At 52.2% G+C, this 18,596-nt stretch overlaps 1 protein-coding gene across 1 annotated transcript; it reads left to right on the top strand.

The window, feature by feature from the left end:
* Positions 1-4,259: 4,259 nt before the first annotated feature.
* ERAP1 (endoplasmic reticulum aminopeptidase 1) lies at positions 4,260-18,129 on the top strand. The gene is given in 19 exon segments (XM_051643595.1): positions 4,260-4,282; positions 4,534-4,657; positions 5,927-6,061; positions 6,609-6,729; positions 7,050-7,204; positions 8,022-8,135; positions 8,967-9,098; positions 9,630-9,761; positions 9,913-9,996; positions 10,410-10,450; positions 10,452-10,562; positions 11,491-11,570; positions 11,852-12,035; positions 13,741-13,903; positions 13,994-14,161; positions 14,964-15,106; positions 15,924-16,076; positions 16,186-16,396; positions 17,935-18,129. Coding segments are annotated over 19 exon segments (2,469 nt in total).
* Positions 18,130-18,596: the final 467 nt, after the last annotated feature.

The raw sequence follows: 18,596 nt of genomic DNA, 5'->3' as shown, positions 1-18,596 counted from the left end.
ATATCTGCACATTCCAATGACACCTGGAATGGTTTATGGGCCAAGAAACTGAGGGACTTAATTGGGCTCCATCTGGGGGATCTGAACATGGAGAAGGATTTGTGGCCCAAGATCAGGCCCAACAAAGCTACTTCTATGTTGCTCTTCAGGGCAGGATGACACCAGTAGATTGTTAATTGGGAAGGCAGCCAAGGGGGCAAGAAAGGTCAAAATTTTACCTTAAAATGTAAAAAGTAAACTGCTAGAATGGAATGTGTCAACAGGGGCGGGAAACTTATAGGATAATTTGAAGCGTCGGAGGGGCTGTAAACCCTGGAGTGCCCAGCCAGGGGGGAAACAGGGGAGGGAATTTTGCATCGGGAATAGGGAATATAAACCGTTATTCACCTTACTATGGGTGTACCTACTTGTTTAGGTCACCCATTCTTGCAAGGATGTAAATAAACTGTGCTTGGCTGCAGGGTCCGTGTGGGCCTGTCATTGGCGCCACAGGCGTTTCTCACATCACTAGGGCAGAAACCAACCATCACCTTCCTAGCACCGCGCAAACAACGCTCCGTCCCGTTTGTAACAAAGCCCATTCCTAACCCACGGGAAGGTGATTCAGACGTCAAACCTGTATTCACCTTTTGGGGAAGGGTGTAAGATTCACAGAGCCTTTAGAGCGGAACGCAGCTACACGTGCGCCGAGTCTGTACCATGATCGTTCCCCAGGCAAACCCGGCTGTTGACAACATCAGGGAGCCTGGTGTGCTGACTCTGAGGATACCAGCACAGAGGGTGGAGGGGATGGAGACACCACAGTCAGGCTCTGTGATAGAAGGGGGGCCTGAAGGTACCATGGAACTGGTAAGCTGCACAACTGGAGACATCATGGCTAGATTCTCTAGTAAACATGGGGACCTGAAGGTCCCCTAGAACTGACAAGTCACATATTTGATGTCCTTGGCCAAAAATCTGTCACTCTTTTGACAAACAACTGTCCTTTGGTGAACTTTGCTCATTATAATCTCATTACAATACTAAAACACACCTCCATTCCAAAGCTACCTCCCTGGGGAGGGAGACCTCCCCTCACTGAGCACATGCTCTGAGTTTTCTCCAGTCTGTGCCTTGAAAAGCCAAGCAAGAGACTTTCACACCAACCACGACAAAGGGCTGGGCAGCTGGAGTCCCTCGGGCTCCACCTGCAGATGACAACCCTGTGCAATGGCCCAGGAGGGGAAGGATGCCAGGGAAGATGCCAGTGCTGCCAGGGAAGGTCCCATCACCAGCCTCTGCCAGGATTACCCTGAACTCCTGGGATCAGCCAACGGGCTGAGCCTCTTCCCCCCACGGGGACACTTTTGGGTAGGATTTGAACACCCAGTTACACCAAGTGCACCCCAGGAAACTTAGAAACCTCCCTTTCCCCCTTTATTTCCCCCCCTCTTTTATTTTTCATGTTCTCTTTCCTTCTCATCACCTTACACATTAGCAGCCAGGCTGTATCACTCACATTCCTGGTACCTGCCCCTGCTTTGTCAGCTTTATCCCCAGCAATCCAAAGAACTTGTGTAGCTGTTGCTTCAGTAAATCAGTTTGATGCAGCCCAGGCTGTTGTCCCTGGTTGTGACAGAGCCCTGGGCCAGGCTGCCCAGAGAGGCTGTGGAGTCTCCTTCTCTGGAGACATTCAAACCCCCCTGGACACGTTCCTGTGTGATGTGCTCTGGGTGACCCTGCTCTGGCAGGGGGGTTGGGCTGGGTGGTCTTCCCAGGTCCCTTCCCACCCCTGGGATTCTGTGATGCTGTGCCTGTCAATGTGGCCCACCCTGGGCTGGGGCCATGCCAGTGCAGGCGAGGGGCTGTGATGTTAGCCGTGCCTCCAGACCCCTGGACGTCCCACGGAGGGGCTGGGTCTGACCAGACCCCTAACACTGACTGGGGCATCCCCCAGACACGGACCACAGCCCCCCATCCCCTCTGGTACCTGAGCACGGGCTGGAGCACAAGGGGGTTTCGTTTCTACCCAATTATCGAGTCCAGGGGGACGATCCCTGCCTGCTCCTGCTGCCCACACCTGCTGACACCAGCCAGGGTGCTGCTGGCCTCCCGGCTCCATCGCCCAGCGTGCCAGAAAGCCCCCCACACACAGCCGGGGGGTGTGCACAGCGCCAGCTCAGCCTCCCGAGCCACGAGGGCTGTTTTTGCCCCCAGAAACACGCACCGCGAGTTGATGCCACGGCCGGACGCGCCTCGGGCTGCCTGGATCCTCTCCGTCCCAAGAGCAGGGCTTGAGGTTGTCACCAGGCCTGCTCCGAAGGGCTTTTGTTAGCAGGGCCGGGAATTTCACTGTGCCAGCGGGGCATGAATGTGCCAGTGAGATGCTAATAGGGCGAGCGCAATTAGGGCCGCTCACCCGGTGATCAGCGGGCAGCGCTGCCCGCCCGCGCTTGCTCCTCCAGGACGGGCTGGCGCCTACTTCGGATGTTTCTCTCCACCATTTTTTCGCTGTTTCAGCTCTATGCAAACTCCGCTTTTATTCCGCCCGCCCCTCCTCTTCCCGTTGATGTGATTTCTCCCCCCAAAGCACCGATCCTGGCGCCCAGGAGCGCCCGGCGCGCGGGGCGAGCCCGGCCCGCAGCCCCCGGCACCGCAGCTGCTGCTGCTGCTGCTGCTGCTGCTCCTCTTCTTCCTCCTCCTCCTCCGCGCCTCCAGCCGCGCTTTCCCGCATCCTCCCTGCGGGGTGCGGGGATCCCCGCGGCCCCGCTGCGGGTCACAGCGCGGGGCCCGCCCCCCGGGCACCCCGGACCCGCACCCCTCCCTCCGCACCCCCCCCCGGGTACCCCGGACCCCGCAACCCTCCCTCCACACCGCCCCCGGATCCCGCACCTCCCCGGGCACCCCGCACCCCAGCACCCCTCCCTCCGCACCCCTCCCCCGGATCCCGCACCCCGGCACCCCGCACCCCTCCCTCCGCACTCCGGGCACCCCGGACCCCGCACCCCTCCCTCCACACCCCCCCCCCCCCCGGGCACCCCGCACCCCGGCACCCCGCACCCCTCCCTCCGCACCCCCCGCTCCCCCCCCCTCCGCACCCCCCGCTCCCCCCTCGGGTACCTCGCACCCCGGACCACCCCCGGGCACCCCGCCCCCCTGTCTCTCCGTCCCGCAGCACTTCGGGTTTCCCGGCGCGGCTGGCAGGAGGTGCGGGGTCTGGGGGCTGCTCCCGCTCCCGCACCGCCTGCCCGCGCCCCTGCTCCCGCGGCGCTGCCCCTGCTCCTGCCCCGCAGCCTCCCCAGCGCCCCTGCAGCTGCGGGCGCTGCCCGGCCCCCCGCACCCCCCGCACCCCCCGCAGGGCAGCCAGGTAACCCCTGGCGCGGGGTGCTTGGAGGTTCCTGCTGGGAGCGGGAGCTGCAGGTGGGATCTGAGGGGGGAATTGTGCTGTGAGGGTGGGGAGAGCCTGGCCCAGGCTGCCCAGGGAAGCTGTGGCTGCCCCATCCCTGGCAGTGCTGAAGGGCAGGTTGGATGGGGCTTGGAGCAGCCTGGGCTGCTGGGAGGGGTCCCTGCTGAAACAAAAATTCGGAGCTTCCAACCCCCCCTGCTTCCTAACCCTCCTCCCCGCAGTGGGAGGCTGGTGCGGCTGGGTGAGGATTCCCAGATCCAGACCCGATCACAACAAACAAGCTGTCACTGAGCAGGCATTCTTGGCTGCAGCACTGGGCGAGTCAGTGAAACACCCCGACTCAGAGACACCAAAAACATGCATCTTCAGTTCCATGTCAATCAGTCCCCAGAATTCTTTTACATAGTCATTTTATTTCCTGGAATTGGCTATCTTTGTAATGATGCCTGCTGGGGGTCTTTGTTGATTCTAGTCCTTTGTCCTCTTTGTCCTGTCTCTGTCCTGCTCCTGTCCCCAGCCTCCCGCTGGTGGATTGCCCAGCTGGGTCAGAACCTACATAACTGGTGTCTGTAGGGCCACAGGTCTTAGAAGACTTGATGTTATCACAAGGATGTTTGGCACAGTTGACCGATAGTTTCACAAAGCACCTTATTTTAAAAGCAACCCTCTTAGTATAGCAAATTCATTATTTTAGTAAACTTTTATTAGGCTATATTTCTATTGAATTTACTAATGAATATCCTATGATGTATCACTGCCCATGCAGGGGGTGTTGGATCTAGATCATCTTAAATGCCCCTTCCCACCCAAACCAACCTGAGATTCTCTGTCATTAACCTGTTTTCCCACATCAGGAGGATGAACACATGGTAAGATGGACTCAATGATCTTGGTGAGGTGGGGAGGAGCTGGGATGGGCTGCCCAGGGAGGCTGTTGATGCCCCATCCCTGGAGGTTTTTAAGGCCAGGCTGGAGGAGGTTTTGTGCAGCCTGGCCTGATGGTTCCCTGCTCATGGCAGGGGGGCTGGAGCTGGGTGATCTTTAGGGTCCCTTCTAACCTTAATGATTCCATGATTCTGTGATCTTAAAGGTCTTTTCCAGCCAGGATGATTCTGTGTGACCTAACCCCTCTTTTCCCCCCCATTCAGAGTGCTGGCAGCAGCACACGTTGAGCCAGCAGCTGCACGATGGCCTCCCCTGCTTCCACCAGCCAGGCTTTCCATTAGGATCAGGAGGGAGCCCAGGCACCTTGCACTCCCCAACATGCCACTTGCAGCTGGACAGTTCTGCCTCTGGGCTGTTGACTGATGGTCTTTGAAGCAAGAGAGCAAAAGGAGAACAGGATGCCCAGGCAAATGCTGTTAATGGGAGTGGTGGTAGGAATAATATCTCAGTTCTCTTATGGGGGTGTCTGGGGCCATTGCTGGTCATCCTGACACAAAAAGGCATGAAGACAATAATGCACCCTGGGGGTTCCTGCTTCTCAGCAGAGGTGTGAGAATGACCAGCACAATGTAGTTGCCATAATGTATTTTTTGCTCACAAAATGCTTTCCCTGTTGATCTTGGAGTACATTTATTAATAAATGCACAGTTTGTATGCCTTATTGTCAGATAAGCAGGTCCTGCCTTCTCTGTGAAAAAAAAATACTTGGGGCTTCAAAAAAACATCTCAGAGTGAAAGTGCTGCATGTGTAACAGCTACAAATATTGTCTGCAATTATAAATATGTATGCATATACAGGGTTTTCTTACTTTGGGTGTAAGAAATTCTTCATAATTATTTTTTACTGTTAGTTGCTTGTTTGCAGGGAAACCCTTGCAAACTAACCCTTACAAATGAGGGGAGTGAGAAAGTAGCACCCCCCCAGTCCCCAGGTAACTTCCAAAAATGAAGCATTTTGAAAGCTGGTATAAAAAAAATTAATTAATTTGTAAGGAAGTGGTTAAAATCTTGAATAATTAGTGGGTGCCAGTGTTACAGTTCTGTGGAGCTAAACGTGTTCCAGGCCTGCCAGCTGGGGCTCTGTAACCGAGAGGGGAGAGTTTATACCTCCAGCAGGAGACTCCTTTTATCCTGCACTAGTTATCCGTGGTGCCTGAGTCATGATTTGGAGGAGGTGACTTCTCTTCTGTGTGCCAACAGCTGCTGAGGTTGACACAGCTTGTAAGCAGCTGGAGCCGTGTGCTGCCGGTTCCACCCGCGTGCGCAGGCACCGAGGGAGGCTGAGGCAGTGAACAGGGCTCTCACCTGTCTGGTGTTACCCCTGTGGAATTCAGTAACACTTAGGAAAGAAGCTGTGCATATACACGTGTGTGATGGCATTCCCTGTGGGGGGAAGAGTGGGCCTGGGGAGGACGTCTTCCCAGGCTGCCTTTGAAATGGAATGTATTCTCCTGTGAACGCAGTGCAGTATCTTTAAGATGTAAGGTGGTGTCAGCTTTACAATGCACCTGTCATCTGAGGAGAAACGCAGCAGTTGTTGGTGCCAGGGTCCTCACAGGCAGTGCTGCTGGGTGATGAGCTGTGCTCTTCTTTCAGGTGAAGTCTGTGAGTTTAACTCCCTGGCTGGTTGAGGACCGTTTTGATACCACTGTCAAGATGAGCACCTACCTTGTGGCCTTCATTGTTTCGGATTTTAAATCCATCAGCAAAACAACCCGTCATGGAGTTAAGGTACCTCTGTCTCATTTCCAAGGAGCTTTGTTGTATTTAAGTCTCTATGAATACATAATGGTTTAGGCTTATGTTAAATCATTGGATTTATGTATCTCAAAGTTCTATAGGAATGAAAGGCAAGAAAGAAATTGGTTTTGTAATTGGATCATTAGTTTGCCTTCTGAGCTTTATTACTCGTGAAAGTTTTTAGTGACAGGCTGCCTTTTTATATAATTGTATGCATTGGTAAAGGAGTTCGTTTAATGTAAGATTGCATAATGAAATGCAAATGAAATACCCTTTCCATGGAGGATCAGCACTGAAATGACCTGTGTCAGCTGAACAACTAACATGGCAGGGGTGGAGATGGCAGAAGCCTTCGTAGAGCCGTAGCAGTTATGGTGGGTAGAGTTTAAAGCTTGCATTCCTAGTTCTGGCAAAGTTTTCTCTTGCATGAGAAGTGTTAGGGGTGTGCTCTGATGTCCCTTTTTGTGGTTAATTGTCGTGGTAAAGAAAACAGCTTAGAGCTCCTGGTGCTGAGGTGCTGCCTGCCCCTCTGCTCCAGGTCTGTGTGTACACGGTGCCAGACAAGATCAGCCAGGCTGACTGTGCCCTGGATGCAGCAGTCAAGCTTCTGGACGTCTGTGAGGATTACTTCAGCATCCCATATCCTTTACCTAAACTAGGTAAGTGTTAAATCATGTAGAGAACAGCAGAGAGAGTGAAATAGCACAAAGTCCACAGCTGAGGGTATTGAGACAGGGCCAAGTTTGGCTCACAGGGTTTTAAACCAGCTGCTTTGCAGTAATTAAGGACAGATGGAACAGCTCCACTGGGAGCTGAAAATCCTTGTTGTGGGTACAGAGATTTTTTTAAAGTATGTTTTTGCTGTTACCTTTAAGAGAGCCCCTAGAAATATGTGTGATACCATGGGGTGGGAGGAGAGGGTGGGTGACTTCTTTATTGAGAGAAATGGCTCTATTACTATTTTGGTGTTTTTTTCTAGATTTAGCAGCTATTCCTGATTTTCAGTCTGGTGCTATGGAGAACTGGGGACTGACCACATGCCCAGAATCAGCCTGGTTGTATGACCCTGGGAAGTCCTCAGCAGCTTCCACACTGTGGATCACGAGTGGAACAGCTCCTGAGCTGGCTCATCAGGTGGGATCTGGGGGAGAACAGGGAGTCTGAACAGGCCTGCAGAGGGGTGGGGGCTGGTGGATCCTGTGCAGGTCAGGGGGTCTTGGAGCTGTAAGCTGGAAATAGCTGCTCCAGCCTGAGGGAGCTCATCTGGGAATGACCAGGAGTGTTCCTGGTGAGGGGATCCCAGCAGGCTGCGTGTAAACATCAATGTGACCAGTCCAGCAGTTCCAGTGATGTCTTTTGCACCAGGGTCAGCCCTTGAAATTCATTGCAGGCCTCTAAAGCAGGAGCAGAACAGTTTGGAAAGGTTGGCTGTTCCATATGTAACGTGGTGATGGTTTTAAACGGAGAGAGGGGAGATTGAGGTGAGATATGAGGCAGAAATTCTTCACTCTCAGGGTGGTGAGGAGCTGGGATGGGCTGCCCAGGGAGGCTGTTGATGCCCCATCCCTGGAGGGTTTTAAGGCCAGGTTGGAGGAGGTTTTGTGCAGCCTGGTCTGGTGGTTCCCTGCTCATGGCAGGGGGTTGGAGCTGGGTGATCTTTAGGGTCCCTTCCAACCTTGATGATTCTATGATTCTAGGATATGTGGCTCTCCTGCCAAATGTGGTTTCTTTGCAAGGTTTCTTGGATCATGAGTGGCAGCCAGTGGTTCAGCATGTCACCATTAGAGTGAGAGATGCAATGGGGAGAGGCCAGAGCAAGCTGCATCATGAAAGAACCCTTCCTTAGGGATCAAGAACCTGCTATAAATGCAGTTCCCTACAGGTCTGTAGCAGCTTCTGTGGTAAATCGTGTGTTTTGTTTCAGAAACTTTAATGTTTCCTTCTTCTGCAGTGGTTTGGCAACCTGGTTACCATGGAGTGGTGGAATGACCTCTGGCTGAATGAAGGGTTTGCCAAGTTCATGGAGTTCGTGTCAGTCAGTGTTACCCACCCAGAGCTGAGAGCTGTAAGCAGCAGTATTTCTGTTTTATAACTGCCTTCTAAATCCAGTCATTAGTCAGAATAAAGATCAGGTGGGTCTGTGCTGTGCATCACTTTCAGATTTCTGTTGAAGAGGATTATTTGATGTTAACCCTGAAGGGTAGGAATGTTGATTTAACTGATGATGGAAGTTAATAATTGCAGTGGAAGTGTATTTTTTTAATTTATTTTTTTTTTAAAGATATTTAGGCTCCTAAAATGTGAAGAGATTATTTTTATCTTACTTCCTCATATTGGACCAGACTTGAAAACACTGAAATCCTTCCACTGAGCTTCAGCAGAGGTCCAATATAGGAAATTTCCTACTGAAATGGGACAAGCAATGCTTCTGGGCAGAATTTTGCCAGAGGACCAAAATGGCACGTTCTAGAGAAAGTCACCATTTATTTTATTTTTAATTTGCTTTATGGTGACTGGCCAACCTGTCATCAGACTGTTGGAATGTATAAGTTTTTTTGGAGTTATTTTGATGTCTCACTAGCTTGACTATTTAAAATCACAGGCTGGTTTGGGTTGGAAGGGACCTTTGGAGGTCACCTTGTCCAGCCCCCTGCCATGGGCAGGGACATCTTCAGCCAGATCAACTGTTTAAGTTAGTTTAGAACACCAGGGCTCACTTGTCTGTCTGCATTACTGTCTTGGGGGATTTTGTGCTCTGGAATAAAAATAAAGAGATGTTTTTTCTGTCTGTGTGTGATACAGAGATCATGTGGGATGGACTGAAAAGTGACCCAATAGGGATTCAGAGGTCGCTGAACAAAACTGAGCAGCAATACTTGGTTTTGCCTCCAATTAGGAAGACTGTTTCCTGAGCAGATGTTTTGATGCCATGGCTGTGGATTCATTGAATTCATCACATCCTGTATCTACCCCTGTGGAAGATCCAGCTCAGATTTTAGAAATATTTGACAGTATTTCTTATGAGAAGGTAAATTACCTGATGGCCTTGCTTCCAGTCCTTGTCCTGCACACTTGTATTTTACTGATTTCCACCCTACGTGTACGACATCCCTGACACCTGGTGTCAGGGGCTTTATGACTTGGATAAACCCTTGTCCAAAACACCTGGGTGCACTCCAATGGCAGCTGCTTTTTCCGTTTCTAAAATGAGAAGATCTTGGCTTCTTCTTTGTGGTCTGTGTCAATTTTAAGCCATTTTTCTGGATTCGTAACCCAAGGAGCGTTTTTCAGTGGAGCATTCTATGGTGCTGGCTTGTATAGTGATTAAAAAATAGAGTAGCTTAATCACTCAGTGGTGGTTTTAAGGGTACTGGTGACCAAAAAAATCAAAGTACTGTTTCAGGATACATGAAACCTGATTATTTTTTGATGAGAGAGACACAACAAAGTGAACTGTTACGTAGATTGGTGGGCATGCTGAAATCCTTTTGCCACCTCAGGAGTCGTTCTGCAAACCCTTTGTCACTTCCCTTCTGGTTTTGTGTTGGTTTTTTTTCAGGGATCTTGTATATTGAACAGGCTGAGGGGCTACCTGACTGCTGATGAGTTCCAGGCTGGGCTTCTGCAGTCCCTGCAGAAATACAACTGTCAGAACACCAGAAATGAAGACCTGTGGAACAGCAAGACCAAAGCAAGGATTCCTCATTCTCTTTTTTTATTTTTCAAATTTTGTAACTTCTCGTGAGTAATGTGTACCTCTAACACATTACTGAAGGCTGTGACCAGTGCTCATGACGATGACACCAAAGAGAGGTGGAACAAATGATCCTTTTCCCTTTCAGATTTGCCCTACAGCAGGAACTGACAAAAGTGAGCTCCAAGGTGATGGTTTTTGCAGAAGCAGCCAACAGTCCTCTTCAAATGCAGTAAGCATCAGGTTTTTACCCATCAGTATTTAGGAGCTGGGCAGGTGTCTGTGCCCTCTCAGGTCCCTGTTCCACGCTGTGGGGTTGGTTCCTGCACCTTCCAAGGGCATTCCCTGCCACTGGACTGGGGTAGGATTCTTCTGCCCCGCTGGAAATCTGGTGCAGCTGCGACGGAACAGAAAACCTGTGCCCAGGGGGGACTGAAACCCAGCAGTACCATGTGAAATAACTGTGTGAAAGTGTCCAGAAGGAAATCAGCTGCAGATGCCATGGTATCCAGTCTGGACACCCCTGTCCAGAGTGTACAAACACCCCGAGCTTTACGGAGCTCTCACACCCGTGGCGGTTTCACTGGCTGTGTCCTCCCATCCTCCTCCTGTCCTTATGTGTCTTCTTTTTCTCTTGCTGAGCAGCATCACTGGACTAAAGGAGAGGCTCTGGATGTGAGGGCAATGATGGACACTGCAGACAGGTTTCCCCCTGGTGATGGTCATGGTAAGAGGGAAGAACATCCACCTGCAGCAGGAGCGCTACGTGAGGGGAGAAGATGCTCCTTCCTCTGCAGGGTAAACAGTGATGGGGGGACCCAAACACTCACCACTGTCAGTGAGAGCTTTTGCTGTTGCTTCTTCTTGTCCTCTTGTGCTGGGCACTGGGGAGGGGGCACCTGGAATCCTGGGGGCAGGTCTGGGCCCCTCAGGACAAGAAGGACATGGAGGGGCTGGAGTGTGTCCAGGGAAGGGCCCCGGAGCTGGGGAAGGGGCTGGAGCAGAAGGAGAAGGGGCTGGAGAATTTGTGAGGAGCAGCTGAGGGAGCTGGGGGTGTTGAGCCTGGAGCAAAGGAGGCTGAGGGGAGACCTGCTGGCTCTGCAGCTGCTGAGAGGAGGTTGGAGCCAGGGGGGGTCGGGCTCTGCTCCCCAGGAACAAGGGATGGGACAAGAGGGAACGGCCTCAAGTTGTGCCAGGGGAGGCTGAGGTTGGATCTTGGAAAAAAAAAAAAAACACTGAAAGGGTAATGAAACACTGGAATTAAACACCCCTGCCCAGGGAGGTGGTTGAGTCCCCATCCCTGGAGGTGTTTAGAAGATGTGGAGATGCAGTGCTTGGGAACGTAGTTTAAGCTTTGACTTGGTAGAGCTGGGTTAATGGTTGGTAGAGTTGGGTTATGGTTGGGCTTGATGATGTTAAAGGTCTTTTTCAACCAGAATGGTTCTGTGGTTGTCAAGGAATGCTCCTCGAGCTGCTTGGCTGTGAGTCCCTCCCTCTCTCAGGGTCTGTAGTTCCTGTAGGTGCCACTGGGCCCTGGCCAAGCTGCCCAGAGCTCAGGGTTGTGTGTCTGGTGAGCCTGGGCTGCAGACCTGCTGGTGGGACCAGCTGGCAGGTCCAGACTGTTGTTGCTGTGCTCTCAGTGTCCCCCAGGCAGGCTGGGTTCCAGCTCTGCAGGGAGCTTGTCCAAAGTTCTTCCATTAAACCAAGCACTTCTCTTCTGCAGTAGGTCCTTGTGGCACATTCCACTAACCTGCGTCACCAGTAAATCTGACACTGTTCAGAGATTTTTGATGACAACCAAAGCAGGTAATTTCTTTGACTAATCAGGCAATTAATTTATTCAAAGTTTGTCTGGAAACCTTTTTGTTTCCCAGGGTTTTTTTCAGACTGGGGAATGGGAACTACTAGTACCAGCAAAGGCAGTTTTTGCCAGCTCAGTAATAGTTGCTGTCATGATCTCTTAATATTTTCAGAAGCTGTGTTACTGTGTTCTTTGAACCACTGAGTGACAGTAACAGTATTATTGGGAGTAGCACCAGCATGTCTCTGAACGACTCAGAAAACAGGAGTTATGTTTTTGCTCCCAGCTGTGATGATCCTTCCAGAAGTGGTGGATTGGATCAAATTCAGTGTGCACATGAATGGATATTACATCATGCACTGCGAAGACGGTGGATGGAATCGTCTCATTAAGCTTTTGAGAAGGAACCACACCTTGATTAGCAGCAATGACAGAGCAAGTCTCATTAACAACGTGTTCCAGCTGGTGAGGTAAGGCCCTCTGTCCAACTCTAAACAAAATGTGAGCTGTGTGTGAGAAGATACTGCTGAGGGAGGAAGTGCTGGGAATGTGGACAGTTCTCATTAAACCTGTTCAACAGACTGAGAGGACAGTTGGGGTGTTGAGCCTGGAGAAGAGAAGGCTCCAGGGAGACCTGAGAGCACCTTCCAGTGCCTGAAGGGGCTCCAGGAAAGCTGGGGAGGGGCTTGGGACAAGGGCAGGGAGGGATGGGAGCAGGGGGAAGGGTTTCCAGCTGGCAGAGGGAGCTGGAGCTGAGATGTGAGGGAGAAATTCTGGGCTGTGAGGGTGGGGAGAGCCTGGCCCAGGTTGCCCAGGGAAGCTGTGGCTGCCCCATCCCTGGCAGTGTTGAAGGGCAGGTTGGATGGGGCTTGGAGCAGCCTGGGCTGCTGGGAGGTGTCCCTGCCCGTGCAGGGGTGGCCCTGGATGGGCTTTGGGGTCCCTCCAACCCAAACCATTCCATGATCTCACTCTCAGCAGCGTAAGCTCCGTTTTTCTCTCAGTTGCAGTAAATGTTTCTCAGCCTGTTCAGTGAAATGTGTCGTGTTCAGTGAAGACACCCAAGAATGACAGTGTGAGGTGATGGACCAGGGTGAGGTTTTTGCACCTGGAAAGACGCTGGTGCTGTGTGTCAGGTAGCAACAAGACTGATACAGCCAGAAGGAAGCGACGGGATCCGTCTTGTTCCTCGTCCCGCAGGCGCTGGGGAGCACGGTCCGTGTCCTGCAGGGGGGATGGATGAGCCCAGGGAGGGACCTGCTGCCCTGAGCTCACCTGGCCAAGGAGGGTCCTGGGCGAGTGGGAGAGGATGGAGAGCATGTGGAGTTGAGGGGCAGCTCGTGGCCACGTCAGCAGGGCCAGTCAGGATTTTCATCAGGCAGCAGGAGAAAGGTCCCTGGGTGGAAAGAGGAGAGTGAAGACAAGACTGCTCAGTGTGGTCGGGGAGCTCAGGGAGGGAAGGGGGCACAGGGAGGGGTGCAGAGCTCAGCAGAGCTCGTTCTGTGATGGGTGACCAGGGTGTGCTTGTGTTGTGAGGCAGAAGAGGCAGGTGCATAAGGACGAAGGAGAATCCCTGCAGGGGTCTGACCTGGAAGGGCAGCAGGAAAAAGGTTTCACAGAAGGATGAAGAAGTGAAGAGGGAGAGTGGGGAAAAGTGGCATTGTCTGTGTTGGGTCTTGGAGGGAATCACTGAGGTGTGTCCTGGCAGAGGTGGAAGACGTTGCAAAGTCAGGTGCAGACAGCGAAGAGGCTGGGAGGGTAACTTGGGTGTTTGCTGCAGGCTGAGTATCCACATGTGGAGCCAGAAGGGCCTTGATGAGGGAATCACCTTGTTTGTGGGATCGTGCCCGTGGTTTGTGCAGGAAAACCAGCAGTGGGGAGGGAGCAGGAGGGAGAGGCTGTGCTGGGATTCCCTGGCACGTGGGGAGGTCAGTCTTTCTGAATCTCTTCTGACAGCCCATTTCTTGGTTCAAAGAATAAATATTAGGTTTCATACCTTATGTAGCTTCTCAACCACATTTCGGTTAAAAAAGCAAAGCTAAAAGGGATTTGGAAATTCCTGCAACTCCTTCCTATTTGTATAGATTTCTGAAAAACGTTTGGCCTGGGTTTGGCTTTTAAGCCTTCGAAGTTTAGTTATAACTTATTTTATACCCTCTTTTCTGCTTCCTTCCTCAGAATAAAGAAACTGTCAATTTCCAAAGCTTTTGACTTGACTTTGTACCTGAAAGATTCTGAAAGAGAAATCATGCCTGTGCTGCAGGGCCTGTGGGAGCTGATCCCACTGCACAGGCTCGTGGAGAGGAGGGAGGACGTGGGTACCACAGGAAAAGAGCTGCAGGTAACACCTGGGGTGCCTGGGACTTCCTGACTCTGCCTGTGCCTTGTTGAAGAGGCTTCAGAAACAGATCTTCCACTTGCCTTGTTTCAGGGGTATCTGGTCAGCCTGTTCCAGGAGCTGACAGAGGAGCAGCCGTGGAACCAGGAGGGCTCAGTGTCACAGCGGCTGCTGCCACAGTCGCTGCTCTTTGCCTGCCTGCACGGGTGCCAGCCCTGCCTGGGCAGAGCCAGGGGGTATTTCACAGCCTGGCAGGAGCCCGCAGGTCTGCCCTCTGGCTGCGGCTGCTTTCCTTAAAGCGCGGTTGCATTTACACAACAGTTGGTTTACAAAAAGAGAGCTGAAATCTTTCAGTCCTCTCCACCCCCCGAAGCCGCATCTTCCTTGTTTTAAATCTTCTGCTTTAGCTTCCTGGTGCCTGGACAGTTTGGTGCTCCAGGACCTGGGCTGTTAAGGACCTGGGTGTAGCACTTAGTGCTGATGTGGTGGTGTCAGGTCGTATAGGTTGGGCTTGATGATCTCAGAGGTCTTTTCCAGCCTCAGTAAATCTGTGATTCTGTTGAAGATGTTCTGAAAAGTGACAATAACAGGTATTCCCTAATTTATGCATCTGAAAGTTGACCTAGACCCATCGTAAAATTAATTAGCAGCTGCTTCTGAACTGCACCTTATATTTGTTTTTCATCATGACATGAGAACTCACTAAAACACCCTCCAGAAGGTCTCTGTGAGATTGTTCTGAAGGCCAAAGAAGGGCACTCTGGTGTCTGCCTGGGCGTGCCCATAAAGGGAAGCTCCAAAAATATAGAAGGGGAAGAAAAAAATAATAGATATATATGATGAGTTCAGAAAGCCCGGAATTCCTGGAAGGGATTTCAGGGACAACACCGAGAGACAGCCTGGGGGGTTTAACTCTTTCCCAGCCACAGGCATCACCTTCTGATACCCCCGAGGGACCAGTATCTATCAGTGAAGTGTCAGTGGTGCTGGCTGACACGTGAGGGTGGTGTGGGTGTGTTCCCACACCTGTCCCTGAGCATGAGTCACCCTTGCTGTGTTGCAGCCTCCCGGAGGTGCCCTGGGGGCACAGACCCCTGAGGGCTGGGATTTCCTGCTCAGCAAGTACCAGCTGCACTCCCTCAGTGCTGAGAGGCAGGACGTGGGGCTGGCCCTCAGCCTCAGCAGCAGGCAGGACCAGCTGCAGTGGTGAGTAGCTGCACCAGGCAGGGGTTTGCTGGGGGACTGACCCTGGAGCAGGAAGAACTGTGCAGCCTGTGGCAGCTGGGTTTTGTGGTGCATGAAACGCTCTGCAGAGCTAATGCAGCCGGAGGAGGTGGCTGCACCTTCCCTGGTGGCAGGAACCAGAGTGCTCAGAGTCTGCAGCAGCAAACTGGGGCAAAATAAGCTATTGAGGCACGATATCTTTGCTCAACAGGCACTTCTTTATTTACCTCAGTAGTTACTTTGGTTAGGGGTGCATGTGTTGTACACTTCTTACAAAGATGTCAGGTTTCCTGTGCCTCAGAGAGCAGAGCACCACTGAGGTGTTCCCTTCAAGCCCTACTCTGTGGGAACCCCATTTCTGCTGATCAGTGGGGGTGACAGCAAGGGATACTGATGAGGGGCTGTGTTCTGGTGTCACTGCAGACATCTTGCCTCGTTATTTGTTCTTTGCACTGCTCTGGGACACCTCAGCCATGAAGGCACTTAGAGGCCTGAATCCCCCACAGAACAAAGGCTTCTCTGGCAGAGGGGGGAGCAAGGTTCATAATCATTTGGAAATTTTGAGTAGGAGCAAAATGTAACCTTGTTTTTATCCTTAATATTCAGAACATGGGCCTATTAATTAACTGCAATTGTGGAAGTAAGAGGAACAGGGAAGATGGATGAAAAGTTGGTCACAACCCAGTAGAACTGACATGTCAGGACTTCCAGAACTCTCAGCTCTCAGAAGTACCAAGTACTAATTTGTCAGCTTTATCTCCTGGCCTAAACAACTTCCATTTTTGTTACTGATTCTCAGGTTAATGGACCAAGGCCTGCGTGGTGACATCATAAAAACTGAGGATCTTCCATCTCCCATCGCCCGTGTTGCCAACAACCCGGCTGGACACCGTCTGCCTCGGACACTCCGGAAAGAAAACTGGGAGAAACTTGTCGAGAAGGAAGGAGCACAGCTTGATCTGCTGCTCTCTCTACCCACGTCTGCTTTAAAACTCCTGCTTTCGACAAAAAGAAAAAAAAAAGCAAAGCATGTTCTGAGTGTAGGTGGTTCTCTGTGCCAGGTTTGAGCTGGGCTCCAGTTCCATCGCGAGCACCGTCACCGGCGTGAGGCAGGGATGCTCCACCGGGGCACGGCTGAGCCCTCCTGGTGGCACAGAGTGCTCCCAGAAATGGGAATTTGGCTTAAACCTTAACACGCTGGAAGCTCGACCAGTTCTGAAGCATCAGGGCAACATCCTGCCTTTTCCTTGGAAAAGATGGGTGCTGAGTTGGGTAACTCAAGGGACAGGATGGGGCCAGTGGCAAGGAGAAAGGTGTTCTTCGGGCACTGGCCTTGGAGGAAGAGTGTGAATGTTTGTCTGCCAAAGCCTTCATGGGTTACCTGCCTCAGTTAATGTTTTCTGCCCACTCTGGAATGTAGTGAGGAAAAACAAAAAGTCTTCTGTTGAGGGAACAGAATTAAAACCCTGCGGGACGGTGGGAAATGCACGGTCTGTGTCCTGGGGACAGTCCTCCCTGCTCCTGGATGTCATGCATGCTGATCCTTCTGTCTGTTTGTTCCACAGTCTCTCGTCAATGCTAAAGGAAACTCAGACTGGTCAATGTGCAGGTTTAGTGGCAACTAAATCTTCTTTGCAGAAGCTGCTGCTTTTGTTGCCAGTTTTGTGTTGAGTTTTGTGCCTTGGGGCAAACCACAGCACCGAGCAGCCACGGTGATGTGAAATGAGGGAGCAGAGGCAGCAGTGCCTCGTGCTGGGGCTTGGTTCCCTTTCTTTGTTCTCAGTCCCAGTGAACTCCCACGGTGTGTCAGGGGCAGGGACTGTGTGGAGCTCCCTGTGTCCTCCCCAGGCGTGTGGCTGCATCTCCCCCGGGATCTGTCAGACCTGGTGTCTCAGTGCAAGGTTGAGGAAATCCTGCCCCTCCCTTCCTTGTGTCCTGCTTGAGTCTTTCTTGTGCTTTGTGCAAGTGTTTGCATCTTGTGATTTACTCATCAAGGTAAATTGTCAGAACATTAGTTATTTCATTTATACCATGTACACTCTCACTGTATCTTTTGAAAGTGTCAGTCCACCATGAACACCAGCCCATGTCTGAGGTAGTGTTAGTTTTACATAATGAGCCTTGTGGTCAGGAGTGCCTCCTGTGGGGGTAAAAAAAAAGGTAAAAAAGTGTAGGGGGCAACTGGCAGCACTTGCAGCAGCCACAGGGAGTGCAGGGAATTCCAGGAGCAGGGTTCCAGTGTTTGCATTCCCAGTGCTTCAAGGCTGAGACCAGTGGCTCCCCAAGCACTGGGGGAGCTGGAGGGCTGTTTTATTTTAAGAGAACCAAAAGGAGGCACCAGCTTCCCTTTGGGGGGAGAACTGTCTTGCCATCGAACTTGGAGCAAGGCTGCTCCTCCCAGTGGGCTGGACAAGGGGCTCAGCCACTCCAGGCCTGTCCCTGGGTCGGCAGCAGCAACACCCTCCTCAGCTGCCACGGAGGGTTCACTGGGTGAGGTGTGTCAGGACACAGAGCAGGGGCCTCCCCGTGATGAGCTTCCCCTGGGAACGGCACAAGGGTCTGTGGGGTGAGCAGGAACCAGGTGGGATCCCCCCCACGATATGACGCTCCCCTCAGCTGCCTTGTTTTGTTGGACAGTTTGGAAAGTCATCTTCCTTGGCTTGGGAGATCCAGCCACTACCAAACCTTATTAAAAACTCTTCTTGGGATGGGGGGTCGGGAGGGAACGGGGGATCACCTTGCTGGCCCTCCTGTGCACCTAAGGGATGTTCCTGCCTCCCCACCACCTGCCTTCGCTCTTCTGCCAGCAGGTGAAAGAATTCTTTGGTTCTCTGGAGGAGAAACGTGCACAACTCTGCTGTGCCCAGCCGGGCACTGAGGTCGTTGAACACCACGTGCAGGGGGTGGACAGGAACTGGGAGGGAATCAGGACGTGGCTGCAGAAGAACCACCGGTTAATTGAGGCTTCTTGCTTGTGTTTGTCAGAAACAACCGAAGAGCACTGAAAAGCTGTGAACACTGAGGGCTGGAAGGACAGCTCAGCTGAACAGACACTTGCTGTGGGAGAAGGGTGTGGGTTGGTGGGACCAGAACTGTCCCCCTGGCCCAGCCCGTCCCGGGTGACGCTGCAGAGACCGGGATCCGTGTCCCACGGGCTGAGGCACAGGGAAGCTGAACACGGGCAGCACATCCATTGGGAAGAGCAGCAGGAGCTGGGAGAGAGGCAGCGAGGGGGATCGTCCCACCATCCAGTGCTGACCTGCCAGGATCATCCCTCCAAAGGAGCCACGGGCAGCTCTGTGTGACACGAGTGCACCACAGCTTTGGAGCAATCCTTGCCTTGATCCTTACGCTTCATCTTCCCAGGGGGGTGTGTTTTTTTACAGACAGGTGCCCGAGATCAAGCACCACATGATTAACGAACCCCCCGAGCACCAACTGCAATTAAAATGGCACCTGCCCAAGTCATTAA

This window comes from Apus apus, chromosome Z (genome assembly GCF_020740795.1).
Source record: "Apus apus isolate bApuApu2 chromosome Z, bApuApu2.pri.cur, whole genome shotgun sequence".
Taxonomy (NCBI): Eukaryota; Metazoa; Chordata; class Aves; order Apodiformes; family Apodidae; genus Apus; species Apus apus.
The sequence above is the reverse complement of the archived record's forward strand: the minus strand, read 5'-3'. Positions and strand labels throughout refer to the sequence as shown.